The sequence below is a fragment of the Python bivittatus genome, unplaced genomic scaffold (genome assembly GCF_059951505.1).
Source record: "Python bivittatus isolate LINGU-HERP-01145 unplaced genomic scaffold, Pbiv_v1 ctg000020_np1212, whole genome shotgun sequence".
Classification (NCBI taxonomy): domain Eukaryota; kingdom Metazoa; phylum Chordata; class Lepidosauria; order Squamata; family Pythonidae; genus Python; species Python bivittatus.
In genome coordinates, this window is record NW_028277030.1 from 82,458,808 (window position 1) to 82,480,831 (window position 22,024).

Consider the following 22,024-nt stretch of genomic DNA (forward strand, 5'->3'; position numbering starts at 1 on the left):
GCCCAAGAGCCAGAAGGTAGGATGAGGCAAAAGTTCCTGCCAATTGGAAAGCATACTTTTGTTTTTCCCTTCTGAAATTCATCCAATCCCTGTAAGGCAATTAAAAAAATATTTTTTTCCAGAGTTCCAGAGCCTGAGTCACTGGGGGGGGAAAAAACTGTGTCCTTCCTGCCTGCCTGCCTGCCTGCCTGCCTGCCTGCCTTCCTTCCTTCCTTCCTTCCTTCCTTCCTTCCTTCCTTCCTTCCTTCCTTCCTTCCTTCCTTCCTTCCTTTCTTCTTTTTCTTTCCTTATACTACCCAATTGAAAAAGACACAAGATTATTTATGACAGTCTAAATGAACAAATCTTTGATAGCTGTGAGTCAGAGAGATGAGTCATTCCTAAGGAACTTAAAATATACACAAGCACCCATTATAAATATCTGTTCTTTCAAATAGTCTGCTCTCAGATCATATAATTTTGTTGGTCCAAATCAGCACTCTTCATCATGCCTGGTATCCACTGAAGTTGTCATAACAAGGAAGGGGCAGAAACTTCTTACAACTAGTCCCAATTGATTGTTCAGCCACATCATTTTGGACCAGATGAAGTTTTGCTATCACTTTTCAAAAGCAGCCACATTACCCTCCACACTGAAATAGGCTAATATGGATACAATTAAGATATGAAATTGGGTAGCTACATTAACGATAAATCCATAAGTATTCACAAGTCAAATGTCTGAGTCTTCTGGGGCATTAAATCCCATCTAATATAGATTGAGCTTCTGTTCCCTGATCCTGTTCCTTGATCAGGAGCACCTCCCTCATGTCTGTCCTTATCCACCACTTTACCAAAATCAGACATAACTTTAGAATGCAAATGGCTTCTTTGGATTTACACGTAAAGAAAGACAGGTTGGGTATCATCAATCTATTGACTGATTATGTGCCGTGAATCTATTACTGGCACCAAACTGCAAAGTTCTAGAAAATGTCTCTCAGCTTGCTCATGTGTATATTTAATAAAATGGGGAAGAAAATGGAATTCCAATTATACCATGGAGAAATAATTATGTCACTGAATATAATTAGTTCTTATCATCTCCTTTCTAAAATTGCCCCTCCAGGAAGGGTCAAAGCCAATATAATTGGTAAGGGGGAGATTGCTATAAACATTATAACCATCTTTATTTCTGTTTCTCAACTCAAAGTACCTGAAATAACAGAGAAATTATATAGTTTTATGTATACAGTGATCCATGCATGTTGGTTTTCAATAAAGTGTATGCCCTAACTATTGATTTCCTTTCCAAATGATCAGAACGTCCAAGCATGCAAGTTTGCCATCCTTCTCTGCCATTATAAACTGAATATTAGGGTGGATGCTATTTATATGTTCTAGGAATTTCTTGAACTTTTCTTCATCATGGCTCCAGATCACAAAAGTATAATCCACATACCAGAATCAGATAGATGGCTTTAGGGGTGCAGTAACTACTGCCTTTTCTTCCAATTTTTTCATGTAGAAATTGGCTATGACTGGATTCAGTGAGCTCCCTATGGCAACTCTCTCAGTTTGTTCACCTAATTAATTGTTCCAGTGGAAGTAGCTGGTCATGAGACAGTGATGGAAGAGGTTGTGATGTCTTCAGGAGGACTTCTCTATGGGGAGGAAAGCATCAAAGAAATGGAGGCAGCAGCCAAAAGTTACTTCCAACACTTCTTTGAACAAATTGCTCAATTGCTACACACAGTGCTGCAACAACGAGGCTACCAATACAGATCCAAACAGTGCCACTTGGACACTCAAAAGAATCTCAGTCCAGATATTGCTTTAAATAAGTGTTCTTCTTTATTTCTGGGTTTGGGTGATGTACCTCTTGAGACTTTCTTAGTCCTAACTTCCAAAACTGTTTTTTAAAAGGCATCCCAAATAATTCAATGATATGATCCCTAAATTTTCCAGATTTCAGTGCTGCCCAAATATCAAGAAGATTCTACTAACATTCTTTTGCTCAGCCTTTGTGCCTTCTGAATTTGGGAGACAATTAGAATTTGACAAGAGATAAACAATATCTTGCACTAGAACTGAATGATTGTTATCTCTGCTAGATTTTTTTTAAAAAAACTTATTAAATATTTAAAATGAGATTAGAGAAAATAGACAGTTTGCTTCCTGGGTTGACAACAAGAATTAAACAAAGAGAATTAAATATGTATGCATAAGACTATGTCTGACTATTGACTCCCAAATGGAGTTTGAATACTATAAAATTACAAGAGAAAATTCAGGTAAACTTAAGATCATTGCAGTATGTGTTGGTTAAAAAGAGAAAAAGTGGGCTAAAGGAACTTTGAAAATACACCTCTGGATTTTGATAACTTTACAGAAAAGACTATGATTCAGCAACAGCAGGAGCAAATCCCAGTAATGCTAAAATGATGGCAGGTGCAATGTTACCATCTAACAAATGTTGCCCTTGCATACTTGTATCCCAGCATCTGATGCAAATACATTGCATGGCATTTGTATGATGATATCTTCATGCACATGTCATCATTTTCCTCCTTATGGATATGTATGCCATGATTTTGAAGCTGCCCAAAAACCTTTATAAGAAAGAAAGAAAAACATGAAAAACATGCTTATTCTGAATGGGTAGTTTCATTTTGTTTAGCTGGTTTTTAATGAGTTACCTGAATTATCAGATGGAGTAGGAACTTTGTTGTCCAAAATCACAGCAAGCCCAGATGAATCAGAAGGCAAAAGGTTGGTATTGAGATCCACACGAGTTAGGCTTTTGGGTTCCCCTCCATTGCTTGGTAGGACACCACAATTTTCATTTTCACTCTTTTGTCGATTCTGAACAATATGAACAATACTTTGCTGGGGTAGATCACAATTCTGGAGGGGAAAAAAAAATCAAATCCCCATACATGTTAGAGTTTGAAATCATCATTATCATCTCATCCAACCTCATTTTTTAAATAGTTCTCAAACATATTTAATACAGAATGTTAAAAGTAATGAATCTTAAGAAGAAGTTACCAATGTAAATTGCCAAAGTGAGCATTACTTACTTCACCAACAAGGTCAGAGTATTTAGACATTTCTATGCCTTAAACAAAACCACCAAAACCAGTCAACCTTGATGAAATGCTGTACATAAAGATGGCATTGAGCCTTGTATTGCATAAGTATCATTGGAAAGTGAATTGCATACACAAACTTTTATATGAACCCACTGGGCGACTTTATTAAAAAATTATGCAAGAGTACTTTTAACTTGTGCTTTTTCTACATTGGGGGCCACATTTGTTCCAATGGAGATCTCCTCAAAGTTTTCCCAAACTTCTGTACACCACCTTTCAACACTTTTTTCTGGAAAAAGGGGGCAACCAGAAAGAGAACTACCTTTCCCCCAGTATTAAAGCATGTGCCACCTCATTGTCTATGCCTATGTTTAATTGTATAGTTTTTATAGACTATCCCAATCATTCAGACATTAAGCAGTGTACAAGTAAGGAAACAATTAAAAACTAATGTAATATTACATAAAAACTAAACGGATGTTCAAAATTTTCATCCTGGGCCAAAGGCCTGTTGAAAAGGAATGGCCTTAAGTGCCTTTTGGAACCTCAAAAGGTAGGGACTATGTTTACTTCCAGGAGCAGAATGTTCCACAATGCAAGGTCTGCAGAAAAAGGTCTGCCTTCTGGGCCATGACCCCTCTTATTTCCCTTGCAGATGGAGCCTTCACCAAGCTCTCACTAGATGACTCAGACAGGATGGCTAGGCTCACATTTAACAAGGTGGCCTCTGATGAAACCTGATGCCAGGCCATACAACTTCATAGGTGAGAACCAGCACTTTGACTTGGACTCAAATGGCAGACAGTGCAGTGACTATAAGTTGGGCATGATACTACGTCTAATATATTTCCCTGACTAGCCTTCTGGCCAGTGCATTCTCCACTCATTCTGTGCCTGCAGATTCCTGCCCAGCTTTGACTAGTGTGCCAGTTATGTGTGACTCATGTCTTATCAAGACACAATTGGACCACTCTATTAGAACTGGGGCAGAATCCAGAATCAATATGTTAATGAATGAAACTTGCTAAAGCAGGATAACACCCATATCTCCAAAGATCACAGATCTTAGAGATTCCTGTAAGATTCTAGCTCATCTTAAAGTGCTGCTTATTACATATAAAGCCCTACATGGCCTGGTGACAGGCTGTATTAAGGATTACCTTGTCTACAATGAGTTTGCCCAACTGGTTAAATCATCCCGGAAATGTTTATTGCATGTTCCACCGTTATGTAAAGTAAAAGAAGAAGCATGGACTAGAAAGCCAGCTTTCTCTATGGTGGCTCTGACAACGCATAATCTGCTGCTCCAAATATTAATCTGGCTCCCTAACACTTGGCATTTAGAATAGCACCTGATCCCTAGGTGTAGTTATCATTGTTGTTGCTGCTTCTGCTTCTTACAAAGACCGTATATAGTCCTAGGGGAATTTGTTACTTTTGACTTATCAGATCCTTCCTAAGGATCTAGGACACTTAAAGATAATGTCATCGTATGTGCACTAATGCTACTTTTTGTAACTGATGAATTGACAATCAATCAACACCACCTTATACCACCTTGAGCTCCTAGAGGAAAGATGGGATATAAATCTAACAAAAGCACAAACACACACACACATATAACACAACTGTTATTTTACGTTAATGTAATTTCTATCAACTGTAAACATAAATACCATAGACAACTGGTGCATTTTTCCTGAATATGTTGCATTTTAAATAAATATAAGCCACAGCTGCACTAGGATGCACATTACATTACATTTTAACACTTCCGGCATTAACAGGCATGAACCTAAAAAAGTATGCTCACTTCCATGCCAGAGTTAGGAGCTTCTGATGACAATACATCAGGGGTACCAGGGGAGGGCAGGGTGGGAAAAGCATGGAAGTCCTAGGATCATTGGTTCCTAGGTCTGTAAGAGAAAACCATGGTGCATCTGAACAGCCCCAATCTATTTGCCTGGGCAATAAATAAACAAACTACTTTTTCTTTGGGGGGAGGTGTCTAAAGCCTGCATTTATAAAAAAACCCAGCAAGCTCTGTAAGAAAGTTTTGCATACTTACAGATAGTAATCATACTTCTGCTTGGAATTTTAGTAGCTCCTTATCAGTAAATTCATATATTCAGATGTGTGGAAGTCCAAAACAGTTTCAAGTTCATTTTTTAAAATTAACAACAGAGATAAACATTCTTCATGCATGTGAAAGAATGACCACTGTGCTCCCATGCCAGAGAGGAGAAAACAGGGCCAACTATCCCTTCCCCCCATCCCTGATGTTGTGAATGTGGGCTACCCTCATTCTCCCAATGGCCACATACTGAATACAGGCCCTGAAGTCAAACTATAAGCCCAGCTTACAAAGAAGCAGGGACGGGCAACCTGTGGCAATAACAGATTGCTGAATTTCAACTCCCAGCAACCCCAAATGGCCTTTTAAGGTAAGAGACTGCTTCCCCTTCAACTCCCCCCAACTGCCTATTCCCCCCCCCCCATCTCTGCCCTTCTGGCTGCCCTGCACCCTGCCTTGTTGGGGCAACAAGCAGCCCCAGAACTGCGCGGCTCTGGGGCTTCTTGCCACGCTGCAGCTCAGGGGCTTCTTGGTGCACTGTGGCTCTGGGGCTGCAAGAAGCCCCCAACCCACAGAACAGCAGGAGGCTGTAGCCACTCTTAGAAGCCTCAGCCACCCCAGTGCAGCCCAGTGGTGTGATGTGAAGGCGCAGCTGCCCTGGGAAGCCCCAGCTGCCCCAGCCCAGTCCCAGCCACAGTTGCCCTCGCCATCCTGCACTTCAAAGTCCCTGCTGCCCTGTGCTCCACTGCCCCAGCTGACCTTTGCCATCTTCTTGCTCCTGCTGCTGACAAGGCATGCCTGTCCTGGTCCTTCATGAGGCAGCTGCTGGCCACATGAGGCCATCTTCCCCAGGTCTTGTGAGGAAACCGCTATGTGCGACCTTGGAAAGAAAGCCTTGTGTGGCCAGCAGCTCCCTTGTGAAGGGCCAGACCAGGCATGCTTGGTCAGCAGCGGGAACAAGAAGACAGTGAAGGTCAGCTAGGGCAGCAGAGTGTAGGGGGCCAAGAGGGCATAAATGGGGGGGAGGAGATGGGGGTGGGGGGAGCTGAAGAGCCCCTGTGGTTGTAAGTGCGGACGGGCTGCCAAGCACCTGAATTTTGATCATGTGACTAAACAGCTGTAACTTTGGGGATTGGTTGTAAGTCCCTTTGTTCAGCACCATTGTAACTTTGAACGATCACTGAACAAATGATCGTTAAGCGAGGACTACTTGTATTTAGCCACCAAAATAAGGCCTGCACAGAGTTAGTGACGTGTGATGGAATGGAATTATGAAGGCCAGACTCAGGGAGAAAAACGTTTTCTTTCATCTCCTGAGGCGCGAGGGAGAGATAAGAGGATGAGACTGGCACCTCCCTGAGGAATTCACGATGTTGTGGGTGGCATTACTTGGGAGCTGGGGTTTCAGTCTGGGAAGATTCTTGCTGGAGGTTGTAGCTAATAAACATTGCTGGACTGAATTTACATGGTCTCTGGAAGTTCCTTGGGCTAGGCCTGACATGACGTTACTATAAGTTGTAACAGAAGCTATGGAGGTAGATGGAGGAACAAGAAAGGAGCTTCTGTGTTCACTGTCGACATTTGATTCTTCCTTTGTCTCAGTTCCATTATTTTTCCTCCCCATTCTATTATCTCTCCTTCTTTCAGTAAGTTTCACTGGTGGGGTCTTTATATTTCTCTCTCTCTGTGAGTGTGTGTTTGTGTGTTTACTTTGTTCTTTAATGTATTCAGCCATATGGCTTTGCTTCATTCTCTGCCGCCCACCATCTTCTGACTTTTCTGGTTATAATCTGACAAACAGCATTTTTTAATTTAATTTATTTAGAACTGTTATACTTACACTGATACATTATGCAAAGTTCCAGAATATGAAAACACATTCAATTCTTTAAAATGAATTTAATAAACCCTTTCCAAGAAAAGTAATAATCCAGACATCAGAGACTTGTGAGAACAATGACTGTGCTATTTTATTAACCAAAGAAGGCTGATATAATGCTTTCACGATCAAATTTTGTGTTCACATTGAAAAGAGGATATTTTTACTCCATAAATATTTTACTATGTTAACTGATGGCCATTAAAGGTCATGTCAGAGTGCAAAATTCCTACCAAAGATGATTTAGTTACAGGGTTTAAGCCGCTAGTAGCTACTTTCCAAATCCCATCCATTTCTAGAGGGCTTCTGTGACAATTCCTTGTGAATGTATATGCAGGTAGTCCCCAGGTTAAGGACATCCTGTTTATGGATGACCCATAGTTAAGAACAGAGCCTATTCTAGCAAAATTCAAGTTAAATACAGAATGGTTTGAGTTCATTACACAATACAACTTATACAGTATTATACAATAATACTGCTCCAGCTTACATACAAATTCGACTTAAGGACAGACCTTGGGAAAGGAACTCGTTCTTAAACTGGGGACTACCCTTATCATAAAGACATTAGAGTGCCTTGCAACAGTGGTTCTCAGTATTTTTTTCTGAAATCAACTTGAGAATTGTAGGGGGTCTCATAAGACCATTGAAAAAACCCTTCTTTAGTTCTAAAGATGTATTTATTCATACTGTAATAACTTTTAGAGAGAGTTCATTACTGGCATAATCAGCAAAAGCAACCTTTTACTGGAAAATCACACACCGTAAGACTGAGCTTTGTTAGCCCATTTGATCATCCAGCTCAAGATCAAATGGCCTTATTTTCTGTGATCAAAAAGACAAATCATATTCAAGAAGTACACATCTCCTTGTTTGTTCTGTATGCTTTCTCTGGATTACTGTTTTGGAACCATTTTGGACATATCATTGGAGAAGTGACATATCGAGAAAAAGAGGACCATATTAAAGTTTAAACCTATGTGTTCATATGAATACTTCGTTTTTTAAATGCCTGGATTTAGGGTTGTGTTCCTTCAGTTTCAGAACTGTTGCTTCCCATAGTGAGTGGCAAAAGTGGAGATAAGGTACTCCACAAAACTGATATTTGAAGCTGTGATATTTTTTCTTAATTAAAAAAAAAAAGAAAAGTACCCAGAGGATTTGGTTGGGGAAAGGGCAGAATTAGTAAGTCTGAAGCAGAGAAGGAGCATTAATTCATAGGCAGAGCTTGACAGACTGGCAGGACTGAGTAAAAGGTCTGGGAAATCACAAGTTCAAATTTGCAGTTAGCTCTACATTTAAGTGAATGTCTTTGAGCTCAGCACACTCTCTGCTTAGAAGAGACTTACTTCATAGAATGATTACAATAATAAAATAGCATATAAGAGAGAAGAACATGTTATTTTGTTACCTAGATGGGGTAGTATATTAGTATAAATATAATTAGTATAATAGTATAAATCTATTAAGCTGATTCATTGATATAATATTTCTAGATCCCAATTGCGATTCAACACAAAATGTTGAACAATCTATGGTGGATTCCAGATTTATCTTACTTATTGTTGGTGCACAGAGGGAAATGGGTCTGCCAGTATTGGTTAAATAAAAATAGAACATGGTAAATGTATAATAATGCCATTTAAATCATAATACAAGTAAATAGCACTATATAAAGTCTGGCCTAGCAGTATAAAACCAGTTCATGCTATTTTTTATACTTACCATTCCAGTAAGCACAACTATAAGAGAATAGTTTTTCTTTTATGACACAATTAGGTTGTGTAACAATTGAGAAATTAATAACTACTACAGAGCTGAGACTGTAACACTAGACAAAGCTGTCACATATGAAATAGCTTTTAAAACTCAAAGTACCACATTCACTTTAATGTAAAATCAATTTTCAGGGGCAGAATTCAGAGACACATAAAGTAACACACTAAAAAAAAAAAAGAAACATAAAAAGTCTTCAATAGAGAAAAAAGTAAAAACACTATATTTGATTGCAATATTATTATTTCCCTCTAAGACTCAGAGGACGGATTGCATGATGTATCTTCAAACTGGTGTGCACAGAAAGAAAATCAGTAGAGAAAAACCACATGACCATCCTCCTGCCCAATTAATTTTACTTTTACTTAGAATTATAAGAACTGGAGTGCAAAAATCCAAACCACCACTAGATGACAGGAAATAGCAGTTTCCATATTTCTTTGCTGTCATCTAGATCTTGCATCCCAGATCTGCTAGTTCTACTTTTGCTGCATGAGCAAATGGTGACAAACAAGGCATTAGAAAATGGGTCACTCTCTCAGGAAAAATGGGATATTACAGAGCCTGAAACCTAATGCAAATCCTGTCAGTACGTGCTTGAGACTTACTAGCTCAAATAATGACGCAAGTACAATGTCTTATTATCAGAATCCATTAATGTATGCAAAACCTCTGTTCCTGTACAAAAATTCAAATTCAATCTAGACTGTTTCCCAACTTACTTCATAATGTGGGACTCCCAGACTTCCCAGAGGAAGAAATGGCAGACTGAAGATGGCTCTGAAAAGCAGAGCTGACAACTGTGGCAGAATGAAGAACTGGTGAGTAGACCAGCTCTTCGATAATTCCTCTCCAGACAAGGAGAGGACGTGAGATCGCCCATAAGTGTTCCAGACAGCTGCTCCTCATGAGGAGACCTCAAGAGAGTGGTCTCCTGTGGGTTTAGAGCTTTGGGAGATGAGGGAATAGCCATCTTGCTCAAACCACGGTCGGCGCCTTTGAAAGTACACTGACTTCACATATTTCTTATTCTAATCACTTTTGTATATTACTTGTTAACTGCTTTTCAGCTATTAGGAACCTTTGGATGGACAGGTTTTACAGAACCGGGTGAGTTTCCTTCAATCCTTAGTGAAAGAAGTTTTAAATATACATTTAGGAACTTTAAAAAAATTGGGTTTTTTTTGTGGAATAAATAGCAAAAGGGTGATTAAAACTTTGATTTTAGAAATTTACAAATGGACTAAGGGTCCAGATAAATTTGAAATAAGATTTTGGAATTAATTATAAAGAATCCTTCCCATGGGGAAATAGTTTTGTTTTGATTTTTTTTTTAAATTAGATTTTAAAAATTGGACATAAGATGGAATTTGAGGGAACTAAAGATTACTATTAAAGGAGAAGAACACTTAAACTAAACTTATAATTACAGAATGAAACAAAATATTCTAGCATTGGACATACTGAAGGATATTTTTGAAAATGGACCCAGAAATTAATTTTAACAGTGTCAACAGAGACATCTGCCTCTATGGAGAGACTGTGTTTAAAAGACGTTATGGAAAAGAAACATGTTTTACCTGACAAGATTGAGACTGAGTTGAAATTGGATTTACAAATGACAGGCTACAAGCATGACATAGAAAAAGATGCTACACTGGACATACAAAAGAAATCAGCTGATCTCTTAATAATTAAAAGGGATACACAAACCACAAACCAAGAGAGTGACCTGGATAATTTTTCTTTACTGGATTTACAAAAGAGACTTGTTAAAGTTTTGAAAAATCTTATGAGAAGGGATGAAGAAAAATGAAAAGAAATCAAGTTCTAGGACATTATTTGAAGGGATTAAAGATCAAGATTGTTAAAAGTAAAAGGAAGGAATGTAAAGTTGGTTTATTTGATCAAGGTTAAAATAGATATGTTGTTATCTCTGGTAAACGTTAACGGACTTTTGTTGACACCAGGACTGAAGTGACAATGCTTTATGGATTTCTTTATAGATGAGAGATGGAATATGGGAAGAAGAGATCATTTGCTGTATTTTAAGAGAAGGTGGTAAGTTACTAAAATTGTTTATACTTGTTGTGATGAAGGGGGAAGTCACTTCTTTATATATTTCCTTTCTTTTCCTTTACTATATTCTTATTTTTCTTTCTTTTCTATTTCTCTTTTTTCCTTTTTTTCTTTCTTTTCTGCACCTTTTACTCTTTCTTTTATTCTTCTACCTTTTTTTAGTTTATATTCGTTTTTACTGTTGCAATTATAATCTTTAATAAAATTACTGTAAACCAACTTATTTCATAATGTTTGACATAAGCTTGGATCTAATTACACAGATTATGCATACACCATTTTGGAATTACAGTGCTAGAGCGCCTTGAATCTACACTGTTTTCATGATGAAGTACAGATATACCTAAGAGGTCTCATTAACTTTCTGCAAATGCTTTCTTTACATTTCTAAAATCAAAATTACACTTGCAATAAATTACTGTATTTGCACAATATATAATCCAACACAGATACAGAGATCAAAATAATAGCAAAAAGTTATTGGTGAGAGGGTTGCATTCACAAAGTATAATATTTTCTAGTACATGCCAAGTACAGTGAGTTAAGTGGGCAGTGTTAACAAAATAAAATCATGCCAAAAAACATTTAAAAGCTTGCTAGTGTATCTGTATGTAGTTTTTGCTAAATAATCTTTCCTGTTTCTGTACTTTCACTTCTTTTAAATGTCGGTCAGAAAGATAAGAGACACATTTATGTATATGCAATATCTGCATGAAATTATTCATTGCTTTTCTGAGCTCAAAATGCTACTAGAGTTTTATAGCTTTCTTTCTGAGGAATTCTAATAGCAATTGATAGCAAATTAAAGGAAGCAAACTTTAAAAACATGCAATCGTGATGCTCTCAATCACTCTGAGGCACTATATGCAAATGAATTCCATAGAATCAAAAACTTTTCCACTCTTCGAAGGAGGAAATTATTCTTGCTATTCCAGAAAATGAAGAGAGACTGAATATAGTAAATGTACTTCAGTTGATGGCTAAAATTAATAAGGACATATTCAAAGCGTACCTTGAAGGTGAAGAAATACCAGTTTTCAGGGACTTCTGGGGAAGAAATGACAAACTGAACTGTGGCAGAATAAAGAGCCAGCGAGGGGACTGGTTCTTTGTGATTCCTCTCCAGACAAGAAGATTTGGGATTGCCCACAAGTGCTCCAGACAGTTGCTCCTCACAAGGAGACTGCAAGACAGTGGTCTCTAGTGAGTTTAGAGTTCTGAGAGTCAAATGAACACCATTTTCGCCCAAACCGCAGTCAGCGCCTTTATGGACACAAGGTTTGCATACTTTGTTTTCTAATCACTTTAGGAAATTGCTTGCTAATTCCTTTTCAGCTATTAGGAACCTCTGGAATGACAAGTTTTTATAGCACTGGGTGAGTTTCCTTCAATCCTTAGTGAAAGAAGTTTTAAATTTAGTTTAAGGACTTTTTAAAAATTTCTTTTTTTTTGGAATAAACAGCAAAAGGATGATTAGTACATGATTTTGGAAAGTTACAAATGGATTAAGGGTTCAGATGGATTTGAAATAAGACTTTGGGATTAATCGTAAGAACCCTTCCCATGGGAAAAATGCTGTGGTTCTCAATTCGTAAAAAAAAAATTTAAAAAATGATAGGATGGGACTTTGAAGTTTGGACACTAGAGGGAACCAGAAGGAACTGAAAATTACAATTAAAGGAGAAGAACATTTAAATTTGACTTACTAATACAGAATGGAGTTAAACACTTTAACATTGGACGTATTGAAGATATTTGTGAACAATGGACCCAGAAGTTAATTTTAAGATTGCCTGCCATTATAGATAGACTGTGTTTAAAAGATGTTATGGAAGAGGAACAAGTTTTACTGTACAAGACCGAGACTGATTTGAAAGTGGATTTAAAAATGACGGGCTACAAGAATGATATGGGAAAAGATGCTACACTGGACATACGAAAGAAACCAGCTGATGTCTTAATAATTAAAAGGGATATACAAATAACAAACCAAGAGAGTGACCTGGATAATTTTCCTATATTGGATTTATGAAAGAGACTCATTAAAGTTTTGAAAAAAATTATGAGAAGGGACAAAGAAAAAATGAAAAAAAAATCAAGTTATAGGACATTATTTGAAGGGATTAAAGATCAAGATTGTTAAAAGTAAAAGGAAGGAATATAAAGTTGGTTTATTTGATTAAGGTTAAAATAGATATGTTGTTATCTCTGGTAAACCTAATGGACTTTTGCTGACATCAGGACGAATGATAAGGGTTTAAGGATTTGTTTATAGAAAAGAGATGAGATATGAGAAGAAGAGATTGTTGTATTTTAAGAGAAGGGGATTGAATTACTAAAATTGTTTATACTTGTGATGAAGGGGAAGTCATTTCTTTATATATTTCTTTTCTTTTTCTTTACTATATTCTTATTTTTTTCTTTCTTTTCAATTTTTTTCATTTTTTTCTTTTCTATTTTTTACTTGCTTTATAGTTTTTATCTTTTTAATTGTAATGTTTAATAAAATTACTATATATATGTAAAAAAAGAAATACCAGTTTTCCAGAACACCTGTTCAGATACATCCTCTATACACACTGGAATACACTGCATCTTAACAATCAGTCAAAGAAATATCTACAAGCAGAAATTGAGGATTTTAGTGAGTGATAGTTAAACATTTAATTGTAATTAATTAGGGGAGATGAAAAGTTCCAAAACCTCTTCTTTGGATCCAAAGCCCCTGTAAGAGAAACTCTGATCGTGTGAAATCCCCACTGGCATAAACAGAGGAAGAGATTTTTTTTTCCTAATTTCCTTTTTCCTCTGATGCCCACATCTAACCTCAAGGCCTTGGGGGATCTTCAAGAATAGAATAGGAAGTGGGCAATTCAGGATCAAGAACTTCTTGAGATCGATATTTTTTAACAATATATCCATATTGTGAAAGCAACCAAATTTAATCATTTGTATAATTCTTATATCTTATGCAAAATAAGCTCTTAACTTACATCTAAGGTCCTGTAAGGCCATTTAGATTGTGCATTTGAAGTTAATGGCAGAACTCTATAATTCATCACAAATTCATTTTGATATCCTGCTTAGTTTTAAAATAAGCTTGGAGGTGGCATTAAGAATTGCCAGTCAAGTAACACAAGTCTCAGTGGTCTCCATCAAACTGGTTGTGCAAACTAGATGTATATTTCATTGGATTCCAGGCATTTTGTTTTTTGTATTAAAAAACAAAAACTTAAGAATAAAATCAGGTTACACCTAGAGGTGTTATTTTCCAGATTGAATTTGAGCTCCTGCTTATCATTTCAGATTGTTATTAATTCTACATGCACATTCACTCTCCCTACTGGTTCCATCTGCTATTCTGAACATTTGGGAAAGATCCCTGTTTGTTCATAAATATGGATATTGAAAACAAAAACAAGGGAACCTATGACTTTAATTCAACTTTCATTAGGAAAGTGTTTCAAAAAGGACAGTTATGTAGGTGGTCTCTGGATAACAGAGGGCTTCTCAGGGTATGCAGAAAAACTCAACCTTCTCAGGGAATTAGATCAAAATAGAAGATTCTGGTCAGAGAAGTATACTCCTGTCAGTATTTTTAGAAGTCAATACTTCTCAAAAGGATGTGGTAAATTAACTGACTTGAAAAGGAACTCCAGAAAGTAGAGATTGACTTTCCAGGAAGCAATCCCTCAAGAATGTGTTCTCCAAAGTAAAATCCTTAGATATTTTTTTGAATAAAAACTTACTTAAGCTGGATCTCTCGGAGATAGTGTAGTGGATCCTGCAGTGGTGACAGGGGTTGGCCTTGATGTCCTCGTAGGCACTGCCCAACTCTATGATTAAATAAATGGCTTTATTTTACCTATTGAAATTTGCAACTTAGTTGAGCTGCAGGGCTATAGTAGCCCATCTACTCTGGGCCATTGTTCCAAGCACAATCAATACTGTGTCTGTACATTCAATAAAAAGAGAAGGTTGAATCTAATAAGCACAAAGAGAAATGGCATTTCACAGGTTTGTGTTAGTTTTTGCTTTGAATCCAGAATGTTCCATTGTTAAAGTAAAAATAATTTCTGTAATGTCAGTGAGTTAGGTGTGTCCTTCATTCAGCGTTCATGCTGACATAATTGTGTTATCACTAAGGGAACAGCACAGATAGATGAAGAACATGAGCCACAAAACGCAATCTGCCAAATGATACTCAGGATAACAGATTACAGAGGTTTGACATGAATGCTGCTGATTAGGTACACGTGCTGTTCTTCTGATTTTCTGCTGATGACTGACTAATGCAACAATCATTTGCTGGAGATGGAAGATAGATCTAACTGGCAGAACCTGAACATTTCCCCCAAAATTTGGCTTAAACATAACTCTGTTTGAAAAATTCCATGTTTCTCATGCTAACTTATGGAATGCAATTCAAATGAACTGGATAACACAGGATGCTTTTTTTACTTGGATGGTAGAGGAATATGAGTAAAATCCTCACAAGAACTCTGGTTTGACCAATTTCTAGAAGGTCACTGAGGTTGAGGTAAAATAAACTTCCTGGGGAAGACCATCCCTAAACAAGGGCCATAGCAGAGAAGTGATGTATAGTTAAGGGTGAACCTTACATTGACAAAGCCCAAATATGGGTTGATTAATATCATCTGAAGCAAGCAAAAAGAAAAAAGTATGAGACTAATGGGAAGATTTAAAGGAGGTAATTTATTAAGGAACATGAGTTTTGGATTTAACTCATTATTCTTCTTCACATTGTATTCTTCTTCCAAATAAATAAGGGCAGCTTACACCAAGTTTTCTTATTTGATTATCACAATAACTCCACAGATAGTATGAGATGAAAGATGTTATCTGGCTCAGAAATCTGAAGCCAAATATCTCTATTCTAAGTTCAATATTCCATCAATAATAAAGTAAATTAGGATAAGAAATTAAACAGAGTAAATTCATCTTTGGAGCATTTCCCATCATGTACACTTCCTTTCTGGAATAGTCATTTTTTTTCATATGCCAAAATTCCAAAAGCAGGGATGAAATTTTTAGATTGTGCTGGAAATATAAAATGTAGTTCCTTGCTCATACTAGAATAAACTGCATTTGTAGATAGTCTTTAATATCTATTATTAATAAACATTAGTTTATTCTACAGGTAATCCTTGCTTACCAACTGCCTCATTTAGCAACCATTCAAAGTTATAATGGTATAAAAAAAATCTTTGTGATCAGTCCTTGGATTTACAACCATCGCAGTGTCCTGCAAATGATCACCATTTGCATGCTTCGCAATCAGTTTGCAACAAGCAGAGTTAATGGAGAACACAGAAGTAAAATCACAAGACACGTTCAGATGATGTTTCACTTAACAACCAAATGGGAAATGATGCTGCAAGCCCATTGTGGTCACATGATATTCCTCTTAGCGACTGCAGCATTTAGCAATGAAGTTGCTGGTCCTAACTGTGGTTGCTAAGCGAGGACTATCTGTATTTATGTAGGTACTCACATTTTATTTTGCGTATAAGAGAACACACACTGTGTGCACACATACTCAAACAGGGAGCCTTGGCACTACTCAAAGCTGCTAAATAAAAATTATCAAGGGACAGAACTTACTGAATTTTCCCTTATTTAGTTTACAAATATTTAAATTGGTTCAATTCAGTCCTTGTGCCAAAATACTGTGTTTGGAATACAAACATAATAAGCAATTTTAAACTGATTTACTATTGGTATCACAATGACAAATCATGGTTTGTGATCAGCTAGCAAACCAAACTCAGAAGCCTCAGTTGGGACAATTGTAAACCATAGTTTTGTGTTTGAGCATGATTCCTAAAGTGAAATACTATCATTAGGACTGTTACTAACCTTTAGAGGCTCTAACTCCATGGAGAACTAAGTCAATAATCAAGATACAAGCAACTCTGACTGCTGAAATTTAGAAATAATAGGCTCTGAATGTGAATTTCCTCAGTTCATAACTATGCAATGTATTCCAAAGGGAAGCTATTCTGCCTGGTGTACTAAACAAGATCTGAGTTTATCTGCAGTTACTTTTACAGGATCCTTTTTTTCTCAACCCTATGAAGCATGGTTCAGGCCTGTTTCAGAGGTTAAATCAGCCATGGTCATCCTGATAGATGACCTTCTGCAGGAAAGTGGAAGAAGGAGTGTGATACGATATTCTATGATATTCTCCTGAAATATCTCTGTAAATCGGGGGGGGGGGGCAGGATGTGCTCCACTGATTCTGCTCCAACTTGCAGAGACAATTTTAGGTAGTACTGGGTGACTGTCCCTAAACATCCTGATAGCTATGCTTTCTGGTGCCACAAAATACTATTTTGTTCCCAGCTGCTACTTGATTGATAGACAGACAGACAGATGGATAAAAAACGAACCCTAGGATCATCATCATAAATATTCAGATGACACTCAGCTCTACTTCTTCTTAACACCTGAGTCAGGAGAGACTCTGCAAGTTCTGAACCAGTATGTGGTTGGAATGATGGGGTAGATGAGGGCCAATTATTTGAAACTTAATCCCAATAAGATGGAGACCTTGTGGATGGGTGGTTCCCAGGAATTAGGAATTAGGGAGTTTACTTGTTCTAAAAGGAGCCACACTCCCTCAGAAAGAATAAATATATAGTTTGAGGGTGTTCCTGGAGTCGTCATTATTACTGAAGGCTCAAGTGATCTCTGTGACTAAGAGCACCTATTCCCAGCCTTAGCTGATTTACAACAAAATCCCCTCATGGACAGGGACAGACTAATTATGATTGTTCAGACACTGATAAACTCACATTTAGATTATTGCAATGTTCTCTATCTACATGTGTAGCCACTGTTGCACTGCAGCTGATGCAGAATAGAGCAGCCAGGTTGCTGAGTGGGGCACTGGCCATGCACACATTATGTCTATGTTAAAGCAACTGCATTGACTGCCACCAATTAGTTACTGAGCTAAGTTCAAGGCCCTAAACAGTTTGGGATCAAGTTGTCTGTCAGATCTCCTTCACTATTATAGGCTCATTAATCAATGAGATTGTCAGATTAGTCCTGGTACATGTACCAAAAAATGTGGGATGTCATCCGGTAACTGCTTATGGGCAGACCTTCTCTATGATGATATTGATGTTCCTGAATATTCTCCCCATGGATATTTGGGAGGCCAACTACTTTGAGACCGTCCCTCAAGTAACCTGGTCCCAAGCCATGAAGAGCATTAAAGGTGACAACCAGCACCTTGAATTGCACCCAGAAGCACACTGGAAGCCAATGCTGCTCACCGAGTACAGGTGTTACATGAGCTGAATAACTGGTACTGTTTACTACTTGTGCTGCCACATTCTGCACCAACTGAAGCTTCTGAATGATCTTCATGGGCAGCCCCATGTAGAGCGCATGGCAGTGGTCCAGATGGGAGGTCACAAAGGCATGAGTGACAGTGAGCAGGGCCTCCCGGTCCAGGAACAGGCACAACAGGCGCACAACCTGAAGGTGTACAAAGGCCCTCCTAGCCACAACTGCCACCTGCTCTTCAAGCAGGAGCAGTGAGTCCAGGAGGACCCCAGACAGCACAGTGCCTCTGTCTGAGGAAGTGTCACCTCACCCAATGTTGTTTTATATTGTTTTAATTTATAGTAATGTATTGTTCTATTATGTATTTTCTGCTTTTATTATAAACTGCTTCAAGATGCTTCAGCATGGGCAGGGGCAGGCAACAATAATAATCGTCATCGTCATCATCAGCATCATCATCATCATCATCATCATCATCATCATCAGCAGCAGCAGCAGCAGCAGCAGCAGCAGCAAGAAGTCAACTTTGAGACAGCAAATTATACATATACACCCACACACATATACCCACATCAATGTACAAAGACGTTATTCTAAATAGCCCGTTTTCTTTCTTTTTTCTTCATTTCACATTCTCCAATGATGCTTGTAATTGCCAATGTACTTTGTAACTGAGTCAAAGGGAGTACATCCACTGCTACTCTAAACTATGATTTTCTTGTTCTATATTTGGAATCATAAGCAATTATTTAGGTTCTAAATTACGGTTAATGGATATCTAATTATCCACTAAATAAGGAAACCTTCTAGGCTTACGTTGGTCAGGAAACTATTTCAAGCTCCCCTATGTGCTGGATAAATGCCTAAATAGTTTATGAGTTGGCAGAAAATTACATTAAAAATAGTCGAGGAAATGGGAGGGATACCTAATATTGAAACAGAGAAGGGAACCGAAAGAAATAATGAATTTTCCTGAAATAACCTCCCCTTTCATGACCTCATCATGCAGCAGCTGCCTATCAATTTCCAAACAAGCAATAAATATTAAAATGAAAAATGTTGTGCAAGTCTTATCAAAGCTCTGGGCGCCCACTGTTTCCCCAAATGTTTTCTCCTGCAAACCCAGAACACCTCTTCATCAATCTTTTATCAAAAGCAATCTTGCTCTGATTTCCCTCTTATCACAAATGTTCTTTCCTCACGTGTCCACCTCTTTCTTGGTGAAAGATACATGAATATCATTTTACACCCCACTGTGGGCTGCATCTCCATTGATCGCGAGGAAAAGGGAAGGGAGAAAATGATTTGAAGGATGTGCTATGACCCTGCAGAGCTCCAAACAACAGAAACACATGTAACGATTCCACTAGGCCAGATACACTGACAAAGGAGGAAATCATGAGAGCCTGTCGCCACAAATATGTTTGTATGGCTTTTTTTCTCCCACCCCAAGGGATGTTTCCGCTGCAAAACATTTCTAAGCAAGGACGCTGAAGGTTTCACAGTGCATTTGATTTCTGACATGCCCACTGAGCTTGAAAGAAAATAAATATTTGTCAAAATTTCCATACAGAGAAAGCCTAGCAATGTTACCCTAGCTCATCTGACCTCTTCATAATGTGTTCTCCTTGTCAAACTTTAATGTGTCAGAAGTTGTGTGGTATGACATTTTATCTTTATAGTTAGGAGAGGCGGGAGAAGAAAAAATATGTTGCTGTCTTAAAACAGCTACATTTGGACAGATCAATAATCCCACTATTAGCATGGAAGAAGCAATTCCATCTCGGGGAATAAGTAGCTTTCATGTAACTATTTAAAAGTGGTGAATTGCTACTACTAGATTTATAAAATAAATGGGGAGTGGGCATTCATACTTATTCAGGAATCAAAATGTTTTGGAACAATGCCATTGTGTGTGTGTGTGTGTGTTCCTATGTTTCTCTCTCCAGATACATATACCAAACTTAGGATAGCTGAATTAACCAGAAGAGCTACAATTATATATTTGGTCCAGCTGAGGAACTCTCATAGGATCAGTGCTAAGATAGCAGAGGAGGACTCAGTATTCAGCAGAAGTATGTTCAATTGAGGGAATCCTTCTAAAATGCTTATAAAGTGCCTCCTAGAAACATTAATCAAGAAGATTTTCACCGAGGGAGAAAACACGAACACCAGGACATCATGAGTTGATGTGCCAAAATACCAATATTCAGAATGGATCCAACTGACTGCTATGACATAACTTTAATGTCTCAGAGTCACAAGTTGTATTAACATGACATGCCTACCCAGGCAAGTTAGAAAATATTGGCTGTGTTTGAATAATATGCTAATGTTGGTTAGTGTAAAACTTTTTTTTTTTTTTGGTAGCTTAGTGTGTTGTGTGAACTCAGACTGTTTAATCAGTCTCTGGCTCAGTGTATTGTGATTGTATTCATAGTATGCAAAGCAGAATAGGTTGTTTATGCTAAATTTGCCTACCCCATTGGGAAGCCTCCAATCAGAAGCCTTCGAGGACATGTTGAGACTGCAAGCGCCAAAATTTGGAGAGTTGTAACCTAATGTGCTGTTCTAAATAAATTTTAATTGTGTGTTACAAAGGCACACAAATTATTCTAACAAAATGAATTTATCAAGTTCTTTTCAGCTTCCTAATGTATTTCTATCAATTATATTATATTTATTATACTGTAGTGTACTGTATATTATTGTATTGTATTGTATTGTATTGTATTGTATTGTATTGTATTGTATTGTATTGTATTGTATTGTATTGTATTATGTTATATATACACACACACATACTGTGGTTTTCATATTGCACATGGAACGTACCTATCTCTTCCTCTTACGCACATCACAAACCAAGAATGCATCATCCTTGTTTTTCAGATATCAAACCTGGACTGCAAGGGTTGTTTTCCACATTTTCTGTTTATAAGTGGTGAACTGGGAATGTGTGAACTCACTATTTGAATATCCAAAGTAACTCATTTTAGATCAGTCCACTAAAATGATAGATTTTCGAGATATTGTAAGGAGGGAAGTACACACTCTGCAACTGCTCATTTAAGTCTATCTGTCATTTGCGATACCCTTTACTGTATATGAAGATTTATGTTAAGTCTAGACTGACAGTAAAGCATTAGATGTCTCTCCCTTTGGAAAGATAATATAAAATCTGGGCATTAGCTAAGATTCAAGTCAAAAGCTTTCTTTAATCCCTTCTTCAGGCAAACAAAATTTATAACCTTTCCATTTGATTTTCTTTTAACCACTTGACTTCAATGGTATCCTTCCTCTGAATATGGAAGAACAACTGAATTTGACCATAGGCAGTTTATATTGGCAGGTTTTAACAAATAGTATGTCTGGGGATAACCTAAAGGAGGAAGAATCAGCTAATAAAAAAACAATTTGAAATATGTTCGAAAAAAGAGGGATTACCAAGGCTCGCCATAACTAAAATCTATTTCTTTTCTATTCTTCCAGCACTGTCACAGTGACTAAGTTTCCCAGCCAGAATTATTACTATGGTTGATCACACAATCACCCAGATGTTTAGACTGGATTTGGCATTTTTGTCCACCTATCGAAAACTTTCTAAGGACCTGGGATAGACAGATGTTGTTGTTTACTAATATTAAAGATATCGTCGCAGGATATAGGCTGATTCTGGATGTTGTTCTTTCAAGAACTGATGCATTCTTTTCAGATAGCCTCTTCTCGTTGGACCTGATTTGTAATAGCCAATCATTATTTGTTTTCAGTCTTTGTATATTTGCAATGAGTAAGCAACTTTTCTTCCAGTAGTCCTACAGCTGC

General features: G+C 37.5%; 1 protein-coding gene across 2 annotated transcripts in view; it reads right to left on the reverse strand.

Moving 5' to 3' along the window:
- The window catches only part of PRKN (parkin RBR E3 ubiquitin protein ligase), a 700,377-nt gene that overhangs the window by 460,790 nt on the left and 217,563 nt on the right, over positions 1-22,024 (reverse strand). For both annotated transcript variants that reach the window (XM_088142815.1, XM_088142813.1), the window contains exon 3: positions 2,679-2,886. In XM_088142815.1, coding sequence (XP_087998941.1) covers positions 2,679-2,886 — 208 coding nt within the window. The remainder of the gene's footprint in view (positions 1-2,678; positions 2,887-22,024) is intronic.